Source organism: Centropristis striata, chromosome 13 (genome assembly GCF_030273125.1).
Source record: "Centropristis striata isolate RG_2023a ecotype Rhode Island chromosome 13, C.striata_1.0, whole genome shotgun sequence".
NCBI lineage: Eukaryota > Metazoa > Chordata > Actinopteri > Perciformes > Serranidae > Centropristis > Centropristis striata.
Genome location: NC_081529.1, coordinates 27,063,399 through 27,085,299, shown reverse-complemented (window position 1 = coordinate 27,085,299; position 21,901 = coordinate 27,063,399). Strand labels below are relative to the sequence as shown.

General features: G+C 38.1%; 2 protein-coding genes across 2 annotated transcripts; both read left to right on the top strand.

Annotated features, from left to right (window-relative positions):
- Positions 1-154: 154 nt before the first annotated feature.
- LOC131983884 (hsp90 co-chaperone Cdc37) lies at positions 155-4,384 on the top strand. Its single transcript, XM_059348711.1, has 8 exons — positions 155-1,222; positions 1,553-1,834; positions 2,348-2,453; positions 2,541-2,656; positions 2,769-2,891; positions 3,228-3,410; positions 3,500-3,571; positions 3,712-4,384. Exons 1-8 carry the CDS (start codon positions 1,115-1,117, stop codon positions 3,850-3,852), a joined length of 1,131 nt encoding a protein of 376 aa, XP_059204694.1. The 5' UTR covers positions 155-1,114; the 3' UTR covers positions 3,853-4,384.
- A 2,177-nt stretch (positions 4,385-6,561) lies between these two features.
- On the top strand, positions 6,562-21,862 carry tyk2 (tyrosine kinase 2). The gene is made up of 24 exons (XM_059348053.1): positions 6,562-6,719; positions 7,877-8,079; positions 8,208-8,328; positions 9,192-9,321; positions 9,406-9,569; positions 9,846-10,224; positions 10,328-10,504; positions 12,240-12,397; positions 12,494-12,611; positions 12,731-12,914; positions 13,001-13,110; positions 13,205-13,375; positions 14,760-14,847; positions 15,057-15,184; positions 15,857-15,992; positions 17,359-17,510; positions 17,611-17,761; positions 17,853-17,944; positions 18,552-18,741; positions 19,013-19,131; positions 19,970-20,142; positions 20,830-20,947; positions 21,066-21,176; positions 21,268-21,862. The coding sequence occupies exons 2-24, from the start codon at positions 7,896-7,898 to the stop codon at positions 21,409-21,411; spliced, it is 3,498 nt and encodes a 1,165-aa protein (XP_059204036.1). The 5' UTR covers positions 6,562-6,719; positions 7,877-7,895; the 3' UTR covers positions 21,412-21,862.
- Positions 21,863-21,901: the final 39 nt, after the last annotated feature.

Genomic DNA, 21,901 nt, shown 5'->3' with positions numbered 1-21,901 from the left:
GCACAACTTATTACACCTGAGTTTGACAAGTGAAAATGTCACACCTCTCTCGCACATCAAGTGGAAAATTAGCCTGTCAAGTGAGATTTATTAAAGATAATTATTTTCTGTGGCATTGCATGTCAGTGTGTCCACACCCATGTATGATTTAAGGCACATGTTTGTGTACTTAGTCATTGCACAGATTTGTTATTGGTCTTGCAAGGCCACACAGGTTTTTCTATGTTATATTTCGCTGTTCTTCATTGACGCTGATGAAAAAAAAAACCGTTGGCTTCACTGAATGCATACGCGCTTCCTTTTTTTGACAGTTTACTGCGTCATCAGAACACGACGTCTCCTCAAGTTTTTTAAAATATTTTTTTTTATTTATTCACAATAACAATTTACAATATATACAGGATTTGCCACAGGGGTACAGAAAGAAAAGCACACACACAAAATCAGACAAACGTCAATTCCAAAACAGAGATCCAAAATAAACACAGGGTAAGAAACGGAGACAAAACAAACAAAAAATAATAATAATAAAAAACATGATGTATGATTCATAAATCAATAAAGTATTTGTCCAAAACAAAGTCAGTTTTCAGAGCCTTCTTGCTCTCAAGTCCTTTAATAGAAGTGCAGTATTGCTCCAGTTCCTGTAGAAAGTGAACAAAACTGGGTTTATCGTCAGCCCATTTCTTTTTATGTATGTGAAACTTCCCTAAAAACAGAAGTAACTGTACAAAAAAAAACTCAAGTCCTTTTTCCCTCTGATATTCTTCAAAACAAATAATAATGCGCTTTCATACGCGCTCCCCCGGCCAGCGTCTGACGCCCGTGTGACGCAATGACGTTGTTACGCCGAACGGAAATTTGCAACAGCAATTCTTTCTAGAAATCTGTAGCAGTTTCTCGCTAGCCCGCACTGGGTAGGTCCACATAAGTTCATATTGGCTACACACAACCAGCCGATGCGTTTAATATTAATACACATTTATTAAAAGCACTGAGTCGTTGCGCTTTCTGTTTTTTTGATTAGCGATTCGGGTAAGCTTCGTTTAGCCAACTAACTTAGCCGAGTCATATCCAAAGCTAACGCTATTAGCGTTAGGTTGTTACTGGCATCATGTCGAGGATAGACTACAGCGTGTGGGACCACATCGAGGTGTCCGATGATGAAGATGACACCCACCCTAACATCGACACTCCCAGCCTCTTCAGATGGAGGCACCAGGTAACTTACAGTTTAAAAGATTTAGTGTAAACCATGCACAGTAACTATATTGTAGCCGTTAGCTGGTAAAAGCTAAGTGTTTCCTGTGCTAACTTTGATGCAGTATAGAATTGCAAGTAAATATATTCGAGTAGGAATTAACTTAGACATGTTTACTGTATTGTAATACTGTTCAGCTGCAACATCAGGGCAAAGGCAGTGGAAGAGGGTAGAGGTCCCACATAGTCTAATCAAATAATGTGAACCTCCACCCTCTATCACTTGCTAAACTCCCTAAAGAAAACATGAAACCTTGGCTGATGCGAGATTGTTATTACATTTGTTCTTCAGGCTCGTGTGGAGCGAATGGAGGATTTTAACAAAAGAGGTGAAGACCTCAACAAGTCACTCACTGAATGCCGGCGTAAACTGGCAGAGGCACAGAAGAAGGTACAAGAGCTGTCCAGTTCAGCAACGGATGATAGCAAAGCAGAGCTGAGCAAAGTCCAGGCTGAGGAGAAGAAACTGAAAAAAGAGGAGCGGGACTGGGAGAAGAAGGTGGCAGAACATAACAGGGAAGAGAAGAAGATGCCATGGAACGTGGACACGCTCAGCAAGGAGGGTTTCAGCAAGGTGAGGGAGAGAAAAGGGGGGCGCTAATATCCAGATAGTTAACACGCCTAACAAAACAAGACTTGAACACACTTGAAAGTCTCAATCAAGGTTAACGTTTGGTTAAATTGTGTACATTTGATCTTATTAGATTTGCTTTCAAATTGCGATGACAATGCCATATTTAAGAACTACACATGACATGCCTCCATCCTGACATCATTATTACATGAGTGGCATCTCCCAATAGACCTACTTGATATTGATTGGTTTGTGGACTTCACTGAGCATGCTCATGGAGGCAGCTTGTGTTACACTACTGCAAACTGAGAGCCTTAAATAGTTTATTGCCTCAGTTGTTGCCTCTGTGTCTGTAGCTTTCTAATATAAATAATTATCACTCTACTTGCAATTTGTGTTACACGTTATTTCATCTTAACACCCCTAATTTCCATCAATGTTTGATACGACTATTTCTGTAAAAGGTACTAGAGAAAAAGTATGTAATGATGATTCTCTGTTTGTCCTCCATAGAGCATTGTCAATGTCAAACCTGAAGCTTCTGATGAGACCGAAGAAGAGAAGGAACAAAAGCATAGAAGCTTTGTGGATAAAAATGAGAAGCAGATCAAACATTTTGGTAAGGATTGTTCGCATCCATACATGTAACAGGGTATTGGTATTATAAGAAAGTAAAGATTGTCCTTCATTGCCTTCTTCACTACAGGCATGTTACGCCGTTGGGATGACAGCCAGAAGTACCTCTCTGACAACCCTCATCTAGTATGTGAAGAGACCGCCAACTACCTGGTTATTATGTGCATCGACCTTGAAGTTGAGGAGGTAAATGTTATGAAACAGAATTCTGGGCTTTAACTCAGGGATCCTTGTTATTTTCCGCATCTTGTTTTCTTCAAAATATGTTCATTATTATTCTTTCTTTCTTTTTTTTTAGAAACACGCACTGATGGAGCAAGTGGCTCACCAGACCATCGTCATGCAGTTCATTCTAGAGTTGGCAAAAAGCCTCAAGGTGGACCCTCGTGGCTGCTTTAGGCAATTTTTTGCCAAGATTAAGGTGACAACTATGTTTAGAAGCTACAAAATATGATGAAATGACTTAAAGCTATTTTTGACCAAAGGTTCTAGGAACTATGGAGGAAACGGAAGAACTAAACTCAGAGACGTAAAGTAGGAACTAAAGTTTTCCATTACATCTGAAGACCCTTCAATAATAGACATATTAGTCCAGTGATGGTTTAACAACAATGTTAGTTGCCTTCTAAGTCCCTGGGTTCCTCCAAAGATTCCCGTGTTGAAAATGCCACAAAAATGCCATTACTAATGAAATTTTCAATTAAATGCCTTTTTTAATGTCCCCACCAACACCATATAAAAATGTGTCCCGTCACAGACCGCAGATCAGCAGTACCAAGACGCATTCAATGACGAGCTGGAGTCATTTAAGGAGAGGGTTCGAGGCAGGGCGAAGATCCGCATAGAAAAGGCCATGAAGGAATATGAGGAAGAGGAGCGACAAAAGCGCTTGGGACCTGGAGGACTTGATCCTGTTGACGTGTACGAGTCCCTGCCAGCTGTAAGTTAATTCTCAAGAAGCCTCAGCACTCTGGTTTTATCTTCTCTTGTTAGTTTTGAATACTTTACACAATGGTTTCTTCATTGCAGGAGATGCAGAAATGCTTTGATGAAAAGGACATCCAATTGTTACAAGATGTTATTAGCAAAATGGATCCAACGGTAGGTGTCTTTGTTAAAGCCTTTCGGTTGTTTTTAAAAAAAATAAACAACAGCAGTGTTTTCACCAATAACGTCTGCTGGGAATATTTCAGTTATGTAAATGTACAGTTATTTTTTACCCACTGTTTTGTCTATTCTAGGAGGCAAAGGTTCACATGAAGAGATGCATAGAGTCTGGGCTCTGGGTCCCCAACTCCAAGACAGACGATGGGGATGAAAAAGCTGAAGATCCTACCTACGAGGAGGTGAAGCAGGAGCAGGAAGAAACTAAGAAAGAATGACCAACATTGATCCTATGAATCGTTTCTGCAAATGTACTTACCCACTGTATTGCGATTCCAATATGTGTATGACTAGTTTGCCAATCGTGGAACAATGAAATACCTTCTCTTAAATATTTAGCTGAGACTTGAGGGATTAGCGTTCACCTATCTGCACAACTACGTTGCATCAGTAACTCCCGCTTGGAAAAGAAACTGCTGCTCGTGTTTAGTTCTTTTGTTTGTGTGGACATCAGCTGTATTCTTACATTTCTTTGTATACATGTTAATTTGTGTGGGAATGTATGTGCACACAGGCCTGCTTCTTTTGTGCTGTTGTGTAATTGGAAAAACATTCTGTACATTTTCAGGTTGCGCATACAAAGAATTGGATGGATGGATTTTTTTTTTGTCATCAAATCATTTAAGATTGTGTTAAGACTTTTAGGGCTTGAGCAACCAATGTATTCTGATGGTTATTTCCCCCCAGAGTGACATTTTCTACAAACTTGCTTAACTAAAGGTTGAATTATATCCAACTATTCAAGACCAATGTGTTGTGGCTGTATTTAAAAACCCAGGGTGTGGGTGGAAGGCTTTTTCCAACCAAGGTCAAAATCTGAGTCATTGCACAATCACACGAAAATAATGATCCATCTGGAAGACCTGTAGTTGTGGTCACCACTGCTTTTCAGTGTGGAGCAACTGCATCTGCATGGTTTTTTTTTTCAGGTGGCATTTGCTCTACATGGTAATTCTGTGTTCTTACAGTTCACCTTTATATCAGCATTTCAGTCGTATCTGCTATATTTAACACAATTTAGGGTGAAGACCTGAACACAATCTATAGTCACAGAGCCTTCAAAGTCTGGACATTAAAAAAAAAAAAAGTAAGTTAAAACAACCAAAGAGCTAATACAATACTAGCCATGCATCAGGGAGAAGAAAACATATTTGCCGACAAATGAAGCCAATAAGTATCTGTGATTGTCAAAATTTAAAATGAATTAGATACAGTATTGTTTCAAAGGTTCCTAAAAATACCTGGAAAACGTATCTGCAGTAGACTCTGAAAAGACAACAATCAATATTAAACACCAGAAGTGCTACATAGGTGTGGTTGGATTCCATTCTTTTAGTTTCACTGCTTTTATTTTGAAGGTGAGTTCTTGGTTGAAAACAGCTTGAACAAAGGCATCATTTCACTGATATGTTGGATATTCTAATATCACTTAATAAGAAAGCACAATGTATACTGCCAGAAGCGATTATGAAAATCCCATCTTTTCTCCAAAGCTTTTGTGTGAAATGATATGTGATGAAGGACTGTAAGCTAATTTTGATACCAGGACTACCTTCCATTGCAAACAAACTCATGTCTGACAAAAAGCAGAACAAACAAGATACCATTAAAATTTGACAGTTGCGTATGAAGTTGTGACGTGGGGGTGAGGCTTCTGAATGGCAGCTGCAAAGTGTAGTATTAGACAACATCAAACAACAAATGCTAATGAATTAACGTGGCCTGTTATTATAAATTCTAGTGGTGAACGGCAGAGCCACACCCCCACAACCTGTTTTCTACAGGTGTGGTTGTGGGTTTTTTGTTTGACTTTGATTATTTGATGGTTGGTAAACATGAATATGAAAGTTAGATAGTTATGGTAAACAAAGCTGTAACTGATACCATTAATAATGATTATCCCATGCTATTTAAATGTAATGGTTGTTATTAAAGACACCTGTACTTTTCATCTTATATCAGGTCAAAATATGAAAAAGTTGTGGTCACATAGTAAATTCACATTTATAAATTCAGAACAATCAAAAATATGAGATTGATTAGAAATAGTGGTGTCCCGATATAACATAATCGATAACCGTGATATTTAAAATATAAACTATTGATATATGATGTTGATAATATTCATATGATGGCATCATGTAAATAATACATTCCCTCTGCAATTATTTTCATGGGCTTTTTTATTAATCTGGTTGCCTTTTCACCATATAGTGTTATTGGTAACAGACTCTCTCCTAACAATATTGTTACTGTGAATTATTCTGGCCATGTAGTGAAAATCTGATACTGTGCCAGCCCTAATTACAAAATACTTTTTTCATATATTGTTTTGGAAAATTACAGGTAATATTATCCAAGATACATCTCCAAATATCTTTCCACGGATCAGTGTATGATTATAAATTTGTTTATTATAGTTTTTATTATTTAACAATCTATTCTTAATGACTTGCCTGAATAAATAAAAAAAAAATATTTTAAAATTATTTTAGCAGTTCTATTCTCTTTCAAAATTATTTTTATTGGATTTTCCTTGGATGCATAATTATATCAGCTGTCAGAGCACACATCAGTTAATCCAATACATCCATAGACTAGGCAAGTACAAAATAAATATAAACACCAAAATGATATAGTCAAAATACACAAAACAAAACAAATAGAAAATAAACAAATACACGAATGAAGATAACCATATATAAGAAGAAAAATGGAATAAAAGGAAGATAAGACACACATACAAACAGACAGGAAGGGACAGCATACGAGGGAAGGGAGTTCTATTCTCGACGTTTATTTTGAAAGGTCAGCCCGTGTGCGCATGCCTACTGGAGGGAGGGACTTTTTTTCTGTTTTTTTTTTTTTCAACTTTCTTTATTGTACACGTTTACACACAGTACAGGAGAGGGAGTGACCAATAGGTTGGTATCAGGAACCAGCGATGTCTCTCGCTCGCAGTTCACGAGAAGCCGAGAGTAGGCGAAGGGGGAAATACGCTCACGAGATAATGAAGGCAGACTGTCCGCTCAACTCACCGTGTTATCTTCTTATGTAACACCGTAAAAAAGCTCACCGATAAATGGTAAGATACTTATTTGTCACACTCGTTAAGTTTTTATCGACATGCTTATTATAATATGTTCATAATTCCTTGTCATGGCATCGGATACACCGTGGAATTAAATGGGTGCGTGTTTCTGGGTCACTCGATGACGCAGTCAGTGTGTTTTATATCCATATAAAAATGAATGTCGAGAGAGACCTGTTGTTGTGCTATAGTGCTTTCATGTAAACAAGTTAGAGGAGGGATAATCCCCGGAAGGCCGTGACAAATTCATCTCATTACTCCTACGTAATATTTTTTAAGTTATTTTTACATTTTTTTTACAAACAGTATAGTGCTCCAAACTGATCGTAATTTAAAATATTAATACCGAATATGTTGTTGAATAAAAAGGTGTCGCTTTAAAAATTATTTTACGTTGTGTTTACGTAGGTCTGAATGCGTACGTGATTCCATACGATGCAACAGCTGATCAACCTTACAGTCATATAAAGTGCTTTATAATGATATCGTCACACTATAATTTTTACCTAAATCATCTCCTCATGACGCTGGCCACCTATGGTAAAATCGCCTACATCCTCAGTTGATCAGATCATGTGATTTTACCCCTTTAAGATCATCACTTCTTTGACAATTTGCCACATTCATAGGTATCAGAACCCAGCAAAGAAGAGCTAGAGGGAGATTGTTTAGTTATCAGTTTAGTTTATCAGTGTTTTATTGTTGACACTAATATTGGTAACACTTTACTCTAAGGTGTCTACATAAGAATGGCATGAGCGTGTCATAAACATGACATGGGATGTGTCATGAACATTAATGACACTTTGCAGTAACATTATTGCGCATGATACTTGTCATGTCATGTTTCTGACAGGCTTGCGTGACTCTTATGTAGACACCTTCAAAGTAAAGTGTTACAGTATCTTGCTTAAGTCATTAAGGCATGTTCAAAAAATTGCCTAAGTCATTTATTTCTCTTAAGTTGCATGATTTACACACAATGTTATTACTGTGCCAACAGCCATCCTTTGTTACATCCTTTTTGAGTGAAATGATCAATAAATGTCATATGTTACACTTTTGGTGAAGTTTTTTGTGTTTCCTGCAAAACTTGAAAAAATGAGTGATTATTTTAAGAGGGTGACGATATGTTTGTGTCTCTGTGTCAGTGATTTGGCCGTCCCCACCATGTCCAGAAGTGGGTGGTCGAGGCGTTCAAGATCGGGGACATCTCCGGGCCTGAGTGAGCCCCCTCAGGGTCCTGGCATCCATGTTTACCTGTTCTGGTCAAAGGAAGGGGAGAGATATTTGTCCCACACAAGTGGGAGAGTCACAGCAGAGGAGCTGTGCATCTCGGCTGCAGAGGCAGTAGGTGAGAGTGACCAACTGACCCACACAGAGCAAAGTGAAAGTGACTTTTTTATGTGGTTATTTCGGCCTGCTGGTGGGGGAGTGTGTGTGTGTGTGTGTGTGTGTAACATCCTGTGTGTTGTTCCCCAGGGATAACTCCTCTGTGCCATGTGTTGTTCGCTCTGTACAATCCACAATTACGCTGCTGGTACAGCCCTAACCACGACTTCAGCCAAGACAACTCAAGCCACATACTTCACTACTGTATGAGGTCAGTCTTTGTCTTTATAACAAATTATATGAGCTCCATTTATTATGCTTTCAATAGTGTGAAAAGTACCAAAGCATTTTTTTTATAATGCTGTATAAGTATTGATGTTTTGATACTTTTTCAGTACCATGTGTTTAAAACCACATGCTCTCTTTTATTTATTCGATTGATTGTATGAAAAGCACAGAAGCTATTTTTATAACTCTGTATAAGGTTGTCGAGAGTATTGACGTTTCAATACTGTGTGTGTAAAACTGTACGCTCTCTGTTAATTACAGATTTAATAGTATCAAAGTACCAAAGCTGTAAAAAAAGAAACAGATCTGTAATAAGATTTTATTTTATTTATACATGCGAAACCCATTGAGAGTGCAGCAACAGTAGACAAAAAAAGGAAATAATACTAAAAGCAATAATAATATTATGAAAAATGTGTTTTATGAACAATTTTTAATGTTTAAGAACAGAAAAATTATTAACGTTATTACAAATGTGTTGGTGTATGTCCAGTGAGTGACTTTTCTATACCAGCACTGTGTGCAGGTTGTTAGTAAAAACAGAGAAGAGAAGAAAGAACAAATCATCCTATTTCACATATTTCCTTTTTTCTGTGGTAGCGTAAGAGCTCTCCAGTATGTTTTTTTAATATCAGGTTTTGTCAAAATTTGAAATATATGAAATGAAACAATCCCATTGTCACAGTGTGTAAACTATACCATGGCTTCACTTTGGCTTCAAGAGTCTGAACATTTTTGGTTTCAGTAGTTTGAAGCACCCTATAAGTATTGTATCAAAATTGAAATGATGCCAGATGAATCACACTGAAAATATTCAAATTGTTTGTCTGGTTTCCTTGCATTTAGGTTTTACTTTCGGAACTGGCATGGACTAAATAAGGAGCCAAAGGTATCCCGTTATGCTCTCAGATCTGGAACAAATCCGGAGGGTTCTCCTCTGCTTGAAATCACATCCTTAGAATACTTGTTCCACCAGGTTGGTATAAAAAATATTTTTATGGTTTACTTTTTTGTTGTGTTTATAGTAATTAAGTGCCTAACCTCTTTGCTTCTCCAAAAGGCTAAATATGAATTTGTGAACGAAGTAATAGAGATGGAAGAAGTTCAGACAGAGGAAGAGCTGAGCAGCTTTAAGAATGAGAGCTTGGGGATGGCTGTGCTTCAGCTCTCACACCAGGCGATGCAAACCGGCAGTACCTTACAAGACGTTGCAGAAAAAGTCAGGTAATTACATTAAAGGGGGGTATGGCACTGTAAAATAGCAGCAATGACTAATTGCATTTAAATCTGTACATTTGTCAACCAAAATGTTTAATTCTGTATTAATTTGAATGTGTTGTGATGATTAGATGACTATTTGTCTCATTATAATTAGGTTGTTTTTAATTCTGTTATTTTTATCCTATTTTCTTCTACTGTGACAATCCAGTTTCATCAAAGCTTTTAATCTAATTTCCTCACTAGATCCAGGTACAATCAAAATATTTATTCATCTTTCAGCTTCTTGGGCTGCATTCCAAGGTCTTTCGCCAAACACATTTCCAGAGACAACTTCCTGACAAAAATCAGGATCCGGAGGGTGTTTGGGGAGTTTGTGCGGACCTTCCAGCAACACACTGTGGACACGGGGCGGCTGGGCCTCCATGAGATTATGTATAAATACATATCTACTCTCGAACACTTGGCCCCACGCTTTGGAACAGAGACCTTTGCTGTGTCTCATCTGGAGCTGAGAGAGGATGGGGATGAAAGCAGCTCCTACTCCAACTCCAACCATGCGCAGGGTGCCTCCAAGGACAACTTCAAAGGCCCCCCCACACATGAGATAATGGTGTCCGGCACCAAGGGGCTTCAATGGAGGGATTTGTCGGGTCAGAAGGTTTGTCAAAACGCAATTTCACGCTCCTGATGATATCATTCTGTGACATGCCATGTATTTGGCTAGTGCGTACATTTTGTTCATTCAGTCTTTTTTAACCTAGGCGCAGGCAAACCCTTACATGAGGAATGACTACATGAAGAAAACAAAACAGCAGTCGAGCCAACAGAACGCAAACACTCCCAACAAATGGACCTTCTTCTGTGATTTCCCTGAAATAACTCACATAGCCATCACTGAAGATAGAGTGTGCATTAGCACTCAGGACAACCACTGCATGGTGAGAGCACTTGTTTATCCTTTATGTAAAAGCTGCAGTGCATTATTTTAATTGGTAAATGCGCCTGTGATGCATTAGTTTAATTGATATGTTGCATATTAAGGCATTCTACTGTTCAGTCTTTTAAAGAGTCTGATATACTGTTCAGGGTGGATTAGCATCCAGGGGCACTTGTACTACTTCAGCATTTAGCAGGGGATATATACAAAGATTGTAGAGTAGCTAAAAGAAGCAAATTAACATCTCTACACTAGACTGAGTGTGTGTGAAGCTATGGAGCTAACAGAGAAGTCAAAAAGTTAGATAAAGTATTGCATAATGGTTGAAATAATGAGCCAAAAGACATTTATTAAAGGTTAGATAGGGTAATAATAAATAAAGTAAATGGTTTAAATGGCTAAGTCGTGCATAAAGTGTTGCAACAGCTCTTCGAGTAGCTAGTTTTTATCCTAATGTCTTGGATAGAAGGTCAAAATAGCTAAAAGGAATGAACCCTGCACATAGTGAGGTTTAAATATCAGATTAATGATTGTGTTAGGAAGCTAAAACTAATTTAAGAGATTAACAGCTGAAATTGATATGTATGAATATGGATAAACTGCTGAAAGTTTTTGCTAAACATTGTAAAATTGCTTGCATTTGATATATCAGATAAATGGCTAAAAACAGAGATAAACTGTTCAAGTAGTTAACACGAATGAATAGTTAGATAAGATAACTATAAGTACTGGTGTGTTGAAATAGCTATGTAATGGAAAAACAGTTAACATATCAGAAAAATGCTTGAAATAGATAGCTAATTAAATGGAAAAACAGTTGAAGCAGTGACCTAAATATAAGAGATAAATTGTTGAAATAGCTTTCATTAAACATATCAAGTAAAGGTGGAAATAGCTAAGGGCTGGGGATAAACCATTCAAATACTAAGATTAAAGTAACAGATAAATGGTTGAAATGTTCAGTTTCTGCTGCCTTAAAGTTCTAGTAGAACAAATGGATTTGAACAAAGAGATCTTAATATTATTCATTTGTACAAAAAATATTGGTAACGCTTTATAATAAGGTCCTTAATAACCATTAATTAACAAGTAATAAGGCATTGTTCTCGCTTTAGATCCGGTAGTTGCAAAAAGCATAGTTAACTTATAGTTAACTTATAATAGATGAGCAATAAAGTATATTTTAATATCAATAAGCAAAAAAAATAAGATTAATAAAGGCATGGCAAAGACCTAATGGGTGGGTCAAGGGTATTTGTAATGCCATTATTGACACTTATATAAGCTTATAAACACACAATACTGTTAATAAGCATCTTGTAAGGACTTACAAGATGCTTATTACTTGTTAATTAATGGTTATTACAAGGACCTTAATTTAAAGTGTTACCAAAATATTTCTTTATACAATTAATATCATAAAATATTGTCTAAAACCATTTCAAATGAGCACATTTGGAACATGTGTCATCAGTGAATGGGTACTTGAGGTCATTTGCAGACCTGTAGGTTACATTGGACAAAACCGATGAGAAGCCACTATGGTACAATATGCATGCATGCCTAGATTCCCTAGATTCTTATAGTATATATATAAGAGCTTTGCATGCCTAGACATGATATAAGAGCTTTTGGTTTTGGTACGCTTCAGGCTTTTTATTTTGTTTTGAATTTGTATGTGTTTGTAGGTGGGAGCTCTGATTGTAAGCTAGTGGTGTTTCTGTGTGTGTATGTAGGAGGTTCAGATGAACTCCAGCCAGGAGGCCCGTTCCTTCATCTCCCTCCTAGATGGATACAACCGGCTGACTGCTTTCGCCCACAACTATCTTTGTCTTGAAGTGGCTCCCCCAAGGGTAGTGCTGAGTATAGCAAATGGACTGCATGGACCGATGCAGTGAGTCTTCTTCTCTTCTCACACATGCACATACAGCCACAAGCAGGCTATAGAGGTAACACAGTGCATTATATCACAACTCTGGTGTGTTTCCAGTGACGATTTTGTGCTGCTGAAGCTTAAAAAGGAGGCAGCGGAGGAGGGAGCTTTCCTCGTACGTTGGAGTGGCCTCGACTATCACCGCATCATCCTCGCTGTCCTGAACAAAAATGGGGTGAGTCAACATCCATATTCCTCTCTAGAAATGATTGCAGGGCAGTGACGGTCAACATTCATGTCAATAAAGTGCGTGAAAATGTGTGTGCTCGTGTTAAATGTACTTGTCGCTCATAGAATGGATCAAAGCCAAGCCACAAGCAGTTTCGGATTCAGCTCAAGGGTTCGAAGTTCTGTCTGGAAGGCTGGGATCGAGAATTTTCCAGCGTGAAGGAGCTCACAGAAAGCCTGAAGACCTTTGTACTTAAATCTGGTTCAGACAGCTTTACTGTCAAAAGATGCTGTTGGCCAAAACAAGCAGGTGTGTGTTTATGTTAGCTTTTCAATTCTAGATGATGTGGTATATTTGGATCCCAAGGTTTACCTATGTGTGTCTGTGTGATGTAGAGCTGTCCAACCTCCTGGTGATGAGGCAAGGTGTTCACACTGAAACCATGAACCTGAACTCCCTCAACCAAGTACGCTTCCACCAGATAAAGGACAGAGACATTGTACAGGTAGGGGAGACCATGTTCATTTTACCATCTGGTTAAGCTTTGTTGTTCTCCGCTCTGTAACTGACCAATAGATGTTGTTTGTCTTTGTGTGCAGAAACAGCATTTGGGCCGTGGGACAAGAACTAACATCTACTCAGGAACTCTGATGGTGCAAGGTGGAGGAGAAAATGATATGGATGATGAGTCCAACAACAACCTAAATGACCGCAAAGGGATCCCAGTGGTTCTTAAGATCCTTGACCAAAGCGACAAAGATATTGATATAGTAAGCACTATGATCTTTTTGTATCCTGAAAGAGATAAGTTGTGTGAGGTACTTAACCTAGGGTGTCCATATTTTGATATCCAAAAAAGAGGACAATCGGCACGGCCTCGAGACACAAATTCAGACAGGCTTCTCGGAGGTTGATGAACATGCTTTATTTTGCTTCAATGGTGCAAAATTAACTTCTATAATAAAATAAAATGAAATCTGTAAAAACCTGTAACAAAATAATAGCTCTTGTAGACTCTTTTCAAATAAATTAATAAATAATATGAAATAATGTTCTAAATATGAACTCTTCGGTTAGAAAATCTAGCATCAACAATATATCTCTTAATAACTGCAATAAGATAAATAATAGAAGAGTCTCACAAAGATACTAACTTAACAAACAAAAAGGATCTATACTTTTCATCTTTAGTTGTCTTTGAGCTTTGAGATCTCCAGCACCTTTATTAGACACTGAGACATATGTGCCAGCATTGCACACGGTGCACTCCGCCTCCCACCTGTCCCGACCGGGACGGTACGTCGGAAATTTTTTTTTCCGTTCATCTGTGAAGCTGCACTTACGCTTCGGCATTTCCCGTGTAATGCTGCTCCGCTGTTCGATATGCCGTCTGTCTGCTCTGCTCTCTGTCTCTCTCTGTGTGGGTGCACGGCACTGACCCGCCCACGAGGCAGCCTCTTGGTAATTACGTCTCGCAAAATTTTGTGCAAAGCGCCGGTCAATTTACGTGCACGTGTACTGGTCCTATGAAAAACAGTGAACACCGGACATTTTCGTGAATTTATAAAACCCGGCCGGACGCCCCGGACAGGACGTAAAAAGTGGACATGTCCGGGCAAAAGAGGACGCTTGGTCACCCTAACTTAACCATAATATTAGTTTATGTGTACATTATATTTAGAGTGTTTTCACTGTTTTCTGATGGGAACCTGAAGCCACTATATCCAACTGTGCTCTCCTCAAACTCACCAGACTCCATTGACTAAAACCATAACTTTACCTTGCAGAACACAGGAGTTGCTGGTCTACCGCTGCCTCAGTTGGTTAGTTTGTTTGTGTTGTGGTGATTCTAAACTAACTCTTAAAAACACCAAAGTCACACAATAACACAAACAAACTAACCAATTCAGTCAGTGGTAGACCAGAAACTCCCATATTCTGCAAGGCAAAATTATTGTTTTTGTCAAAGGAGTCTGGTTTAAAGCTTCTCCAAATTTGGGACATAATACTGCTATCTACTGTAGGTAATACACTGACTATGGATCAGTACCTCTTACAACCCCACTTTAAAAAAATCCAAACGATCTATTTAATGGTATGTAAGTATTAACATGTCTGATCTACTGTCATCCTGACTCCTTTTGTCTTTCTTAGGGATTTTTGGAAACTGCAAGTCTCATGAGCCAGGTGTCCCACAGTCATCTGGTGTTTGTACATGGCGTGTCAGTCAAAGGATCTGAAAGTAAGAGCTATAAACTTTAACAAGTTCATGTTTTGCTTTTAGGTGTTTGACTTCTTTGTTTCTACTTCCCCATCAAAACCAGATGATTTGTGTTTGTAGTCAAATTTAGGATCACAGTACCAAGTGAGCTGTGACACATATGCAAAACCGTTCTCGCCCTGTTCCGTTTTAGAGAGGGCCTCTAGTTTGTTGTTCATCTTGCTTTACAGACATCATGGTGGAAGAATTTGTGGAGTTCGGGCCTCTCGACGTTTTTCTTCGCAAAGAAAAGGCATCTGTGACTCCTCAGTGGAAATTCATTGTTGCAAAACAACTTGCCAGTGCCCTCAATTATCTTGTGAGTTCAAACACTACTTTTTTTTTTTTAATGCCACAGATGTATTATTCAATACAATTCACTAACATGATGATACTGCTAAGTAGTCCTTTAAGTGATTCAAGAGTGAGGTAATGTAAGTGCTGCACAATAAATATCCCATAAATGTTCCATAGGGGAGAAATTTGCATTGTTAAAGCAGCAAAGGGCATAGTGCAATAACAAGAGAAAAAAAATGTAAGTTGTAAAAAAAGAAAAGAAAAGAAGAGCAAGTAAACTGTAAAAAGAAGATATAATAAAATGTTAAAAAAAAAATATAAAACTCTTAAGATATTAAATAAGTAACCAAATGAACAGTAAAAAATATTAAGGTGACTGTAAAAAAAGCAACTTAATAGTACTATCATTCTGTAGGAAAGAAGCAAAATATAATCTAATAATATATCTAAAGATAGTTTTAGTTTACAATCAGCAGCTAAAATGTTTTGCATATCAGAAAGAGGTAGTGCAGATCTCCAACTGGACATGTTTTGAGCTGCAGGCAGGAAGTAACATAATGTTATTATCAGACCAAACTTTACGATAAGCGTGCTGCATGTGATGCTCATTTTTGCCTGTTTACTAACGCCGTTAATAATTTGTGTTATACTTATTTTGCCTCCCAAAAACATGATACCATTTCCGTTATTGTAGGAGGCCAAACGGCTGGTTCATGGAAACGTCTGTGCCAAGAACATCCTGGTTGCGAGGCGTGGTTTGGAGCATGGCACGACTCCTTTCGTCAAGCTGAGTGACCCAGGAATCGCCTTTAGTGTCCTTTCACGGGAAGGTCAGTAACACAGTCATTTTACACAGACTCTTTAATCTCACTTTACAAGCAAAAGCAACAGTTTTGTATTCTGTATTTTCTGTGCTATTCTGACTTTTTTTAATCAGATTTAGGAAACAGGAAACTTAAACTAGACCATTTCCTGTGACTTATTTCCTGTTGTCTTGCAGTTTTATCTCTCTATGTGTCATTGAATCCATTCAGAACCCAAATTATATTGATGGATTTCTACTCTGTATGCATTTAAATATCATAAGCAAAAAAGAAACAACCACCAATTTAAAAAAACAAAACTTTATATTTTATTATAGTTTCTTAATACCTTTTTTTCCCCACAAAAATAGTATTTTCATGATGGTTTACCCATATCAATTATGGGTATATATGTGTTGTGTGTTTGTATAAGTTAATAGTGTCATTACAAAATCTAATCAGAAAAGTTGGAAAAAATCCTGGGTAAAAGCTATAAATCTTTCATATATTTTGACATGTATAAGTAATGTAACATTTCATGTTCACTTTCAACACCCAAATTATGTACTTTTACAATATAGCCAGTTGATTTAAATGTTCTTGGCACTTCCTTGGCTTGTAGACATCCAATCAAACAAGTTTTTTTCATTTGGGTGTTGCGAAATGACAGATGTGGTTCCATTTACTTTGGAAATTGCAAGTCGGTGATGAGAATGACGTCTCTCACAGTGTGGAGCAACTTCCTCTTCCCAGGTTAACCATTGTCAGTAACACCAGCTGTTATGCAGTATTTTTGCACACACTAAACGCAGTGCCAATGTCCACAGTTAGAACTGGAACATTACTGTGTAGAGGACTGATGTAATGAGGAATAAATAAAACAGAAGTGCTAATAAACACAGTACATTACTACAACTTACACTGCTGTTTCTACATGGAGCAGCCAACTTGGATTTTCTATCTTCAGGGGGAATTCCAGTTGAAATTTACGAATGGGAACTAGGGAATTCCAACTTCACAGTACAAATGGAAAGCACCCGTAGATCCAGACATCCTTAGAAAAGAAAAAAATGTCCATTGGAAGGATGAAGAGATCTGACTGGGTTGTAAATAAAGGCGCACATATCAAACTGCTTTTCTTTAACTGTTTCTTCATCCTGTTAAGTTTTGTCAGAGGAGCTCGTAAAGCACCATTTTTTCTGTATCTGCTGACATTACAAAGAAAACCAACTTGGTTTAACTCTTAAGGTAAAATAATATAAAATTAAAATAACAATTTTACAGATTTGTTAAGTTTCCATAAACAAAATTCTGCCGTTTTCACAGAGCTTAAGATCACCATAACATGATTCATGTAACTTCAGTGTTTAATTATGCCTATTCTTCCCTGCAGAGCGTCTTGAGCGTATTCCATGGATCGCCCCTGAATGTGTTGATAGCGGTGCACTCATTGGCAATGCTGCTGACCAGTGGAGCTTTGGTGTTACTCTGCTTGAAATCTGCAACAATGGCGACCTTCCCATGAGTGGCAGCACTTTGTCCGAGGTAGGCCCTTTAATTTCTCTTCCAACAGCCACAGTCTGCACCTGCCCATTTTATACCTCTGATTTCTAATTGTCCCATATAACCTTTCTCGCCCGAACAGAAAGAGCGCTTTTATCAGCAAAAGGGCCGTTTGGCTGAACCGTCCTCCCAAGAACTGGCCAGCTTCATCAGCATGTGTCTGACCTACGAACCGATGGAGAGGCCTTCGTTCCTCACTGTGCTCAGAGAGCTCACAGAAATCATGATCAAAAGTGCTTCTTTACTTGCTTGCCTTTCTTTTTGTTTTTCTCTCAACCTGTGTTGGTACATTCGATAATTAGCTTTTTTTTTTTCTGTGTACAGATCCAGATATATCCCCCAGTGAAACTCTCCCTGACACAGACCCGAGTGTGTTCCATAAGCGCTACCTGAAAATGATGCGGGTTTTGGGAGAGGTGAGTTGAAATACATCTGTAGTGGCAATTTTGTCCGAAAAAAAAACCAAAATTAAACTTAAAACAAACTTAATCAAAATGCCACTGATGCACCATGAGCGTGTGGTGTACGCAGGCAAAGAAGGTGATGTCCATGCATGATTGATAGATCCAAAGGTTTATTTTGTCCATTGCGAGCAAGCAAACAAAAGAAGAAAGAAACATGGCTCCTGCTGCCTATCTTCGCGCTGGTAAAAAACCATAGGCCCACCCAGGTGCATGACGGCCCTCTGTCTACCTACCTACCTATATAACATCAGGCGCCCATGGTGCCAACCCAAATTCCATAAAACACAAAATATAATATGTAAACTAAATATGCTAAACAATAATGATGATTAAACTAAACAATTAACTAGCAAAACAAAATATTATCAAAATAAACAAACGTCTAGAATAATCAAACAATACTCATTGTTAATAATAAACTAAACAGACAACTAAATACTAAAAAGAACTAAATAGCTCCAACAACATCTATATATACATATAGTTGAACCACATCTCCTGTAGTTTTCTTCTTCCTGTATGTTAGAGACTAATCCCCTGCTCATTGCTCTGTCTCCAGGGTCACTTTGGAAAGGTGACTCTCTACTTGTACGACCCGGCCAACGATGGGACAGGGGAGCGTGTGGCGGTGAAGGCTTTGAAACAAGAGAACGGTCATGTGCCTGAGGGCTGGATGAAAGAGATCGAGATCCTGAAGTCCCTCTATCACAGCAACATCGTCAAGTACAAAGGCTGTTGCACTGAACTGGGTGAGTCCTCAGTGTCTACGTGTGATAAGGAGTGCTTGCTCAATACTCTCTCTAAGCTTGCAGTGCTCAGTGGATGATTCAGGGAATTGATTTTTGCTTCCCTGCTGTTCTTCTGTAAATATTGAAAATCTATTTGAACACTGTTTCCCCATTATGTCAATATTCTGAGCTTTCAACACACAGCATGCTGGGCATGAGGCATTAGGCCATTCTCGCCCTTGCAAAGTAAAGGAAATAGGAGGATCACCACTGTTGTGTTGTCCATTGACAGGCGGACAAGTGGTGCAGCTGATCATGGAGTACCTTCCTCTGGGGAGTTTGAAAGAGTACCTTCCCAAACGGAAACTGGGAGTGCCTCAGTGCCTAATGTTTGCTCAGCAGATCTGTCAGGTGAGGAAATGTTTGTGCTAATCATCCATATTTCCACTTGATTTTACAATATGCCTGGGGCTGTGTGCAAACTGCAGAAAAATCTGGTTATGTTATGAAGCTGTGTACGATATGAAAACTGCCATACAGTTGAAATTGCCTTAACTACATAATCCATCATTTTGAGGCACTACAGGTTTCTGTGTATTGTCATTAATTCATTCTGTTTCAGTAGTTTAGTTGCACTAGCATTACGCTGCACAGTGTTTTCTCATAGAGGGCCAGTAAATTATCACTTCGCATGCTCTGGATTTTCACATATTTTGTATCTTTGTCAGACAACCAGTAGATGTCCAGCCCTGACATTGTATGCTTTTTATTTGATGTTGCCTTTTATAAAGAACAATACTAATTACAATAGGGTCCTCCCACCGTTAGTGCTCGGTCCCTAATAATGATAACATGCTGATGTCAAGCAATTATAATGTTACCCTCTTAGTACATTTGATCATCATAACTAAATGCAAAGTACCGCTGAGGATGATGGGGTTATCCAAATCCAAAGTAAGACGTTTGCATCACTGATGCTGAAATTAAAATACATCCCGAGGAGCCAATGAATGTATCTTAACAAGAGTCCCAACAAGTCATCCAATTGTCTTTCAGACAGTTTGCTTAAAACCTTAAATGTTAAAACAGGACATGAACATGAAAGAAATTACAAGTTAATCCATATAACAGTTGTTTTAGTCCAGTGGTGGAAAGAGAAACACTGTTAAAGTTTTTCAGTTTGAAACCCACATTTTGCCCCCTCTCAGTAATTGTATCCATCGTTTATTTATGTTGTTTTTGATTAAAGGGTATGGAGTACTTGCACTCGAAGCGCTACATCCATCGAGACCTGGCTGCCCGTAATGTCTTGGTGGAAAATGACAGTGTGGTGAAGATCGGAGACTTTGGCCTGACAAAATACATCCCTGAAGGCGAGATATACTATCGTGTCCGTGAGGATGGGGACAGTCCAGTGTTCTGGTGAGTTCATGCAGCACTTGGGACTTAATAAAATTAAATATATTTGGTTTGGAATCACAAATAAAGTGATGATCCAAACAAGTGTAGTCATTCTAATCACACCACAATAATGTAAACTGGGAGATTTGCATTTGCATAACAGATCTTTCTTTAACTACGCTTGACCTCAAAGACAGTATTCATATAAAACTAAATTGTTTAAAAAATAAACAAAAAAAATGGATCACTGAAGCCACAGAATAAATTAAGTTAGAAAAAGTATCTTTCAGACCTCAAAATAATGAGACGGAGCACAAAATATGAGTGCAAGTGGAAAAGTTTTTGTTGTCACTCTTAAAAAAAATCCCTTTACTTTCTTCATGGACTTCAACTAAATTATTTCTGTCCCCTTTTTCTGTCAGTGCTGTTCCGAAGTATTAAAGATTAAAGCACAGTAAAAAATGAAATAAAGTAACTATGTTTATGAGAGATATTTTTTGAATGCATTGGTTTGGATGTGTATAATGGTTTCAAGGGGGTTAGAAATGGTAGGACTGATTTGTGTTTTAATTAAATGTCTGGTTTCTGTTTTCTTTCTGTTTTGTTTGTTGTGAGTCCATTAATTTAAAATGAAATGCAAAGCTGAAAGGAAGTCTTATTAGATGCTTTGTTCCATTGCCACTAAACTGTATTTTTTGCACTGTACAGGTATGCCATTGAGTGCTTGAAGGAGAGTAAGTTTTCCTTTTCCTCTGACATTTGGTCCTTCGGCATCACGTTGTATGAGATCCTGACCCGCTGTGAACATCGCCAAAGCCCTCCAATAGTACGTCATCACTGGCCTCTTATAACAAGCTCTAACCTGCATATGTTTACATGGGAGACTTATCGAGTCAAGTTTGAATCCCTGTGTTAAATGCACAATGTGCTTTTTTTTTTTGTAGAAGTTCTTTGAAATGATGGAGGGAGCCCAGGGACAGATGACTGTGATGGTACTCATAAAACTGTTGGAGAAAAACATGCGATTGCCTCGTCCCAAAGACTGCCCACTTGAGGTAATATGCCCTTTAAACACTACTGACATTGTATTGGTATTATGAGTAGCATAGCATGGAATTTTTACAATTTTTTTTTTTGTACCGACAGGTGAAGACGCTTATGGAGCAGTGTTGGGCTGCAGATCCTGCACAACGCCCATCATTCAGATCACTCATCGAAAAGTTTGAGGCTATTCGCCAAACGTACGCCTGGCAGTCTAATATAAACTTTTCCTCAGCTCAGATTTGCTGATCAGGACTCTGAAATCCATCAACATGTCATCACTTTGCCACTGTATCCATCATATATGACAATGTAGCCAGTGATTTGTTTCCTGCTGTGCAATGCCTGCCATATCCACTTTGTCTCCATACTGTAGATTTCTTTTTGATAAAAAGCACACTGCTGTCCCCTCATATGTGATATTAACACAATGATGCACTCAATTGGTGTGATGCATCGGGCAGTCAGCCACTAAGTGTCAGCTTTTGTTTAAAAAAGTTATAGGTTTGCATGTATCACAGCAAGTATTAAGAATCTGTCTAAGGTTGGGGGATTACTATATTTCATTTTGTGTTTAATGTCTGTATATTTTCTCAGTGTATGTTAACTGTGCGTTTCATTTTATATAACTCAAAAGAACAAGTTCATAATCTAATCAACCATTTTTTTCACATGCTCTTTTATTAAAGACTGAAACAGATTGCTGTTCGTGTCATAAGTGTTTTACAGAATAGATATT

Bases quoted from the DNA above. Each gene is read 5' to 3' on its own strand.
- LOC131983884 (XM_059348711.1), top strand. From the start codon at position 1,115: ATGTCGAGGATAGACTACAGCGTGTGGGACCACATCGAGGTGTCCGAT. The intron at 3,411-3,499 runs GTAAGTTAATTC...TCTTCATTGCAG, and splicing joins TGTACGAGTCCCTGCCAGCT to GAGATGCAGAAATGCTTTGA. The intron at 3,572-3,711 runs GTAGGTGTCTTT...TGTCTATTCTAG, and splicing joins TTAGCAAAATGGATCCAACG to GAGGCAAAGGTTCACATGAA.
- tyk2 (XM_059348053.1), top strand. From the start codon at position 7,896: ATGTCCAGAAGTGGGTGGTCGAGGCGTTCAAGATCGGGGACATCTCCG. The intron at 8,329-9,191 runs GTCAGTCTTTGT...CCTTGCATTTAG, and splicing joins ATACTTCACTACTGTATGAG to GTTTTACTTTCGGAACTGGC. The intron at 15,993-17,358 runs GTCAGTAACACA...TCTTCCCTGCAG, and splicing joins TAGTGTCCTTTCACGGGAAG to AGCGTCTTGAGCGTATTCCA.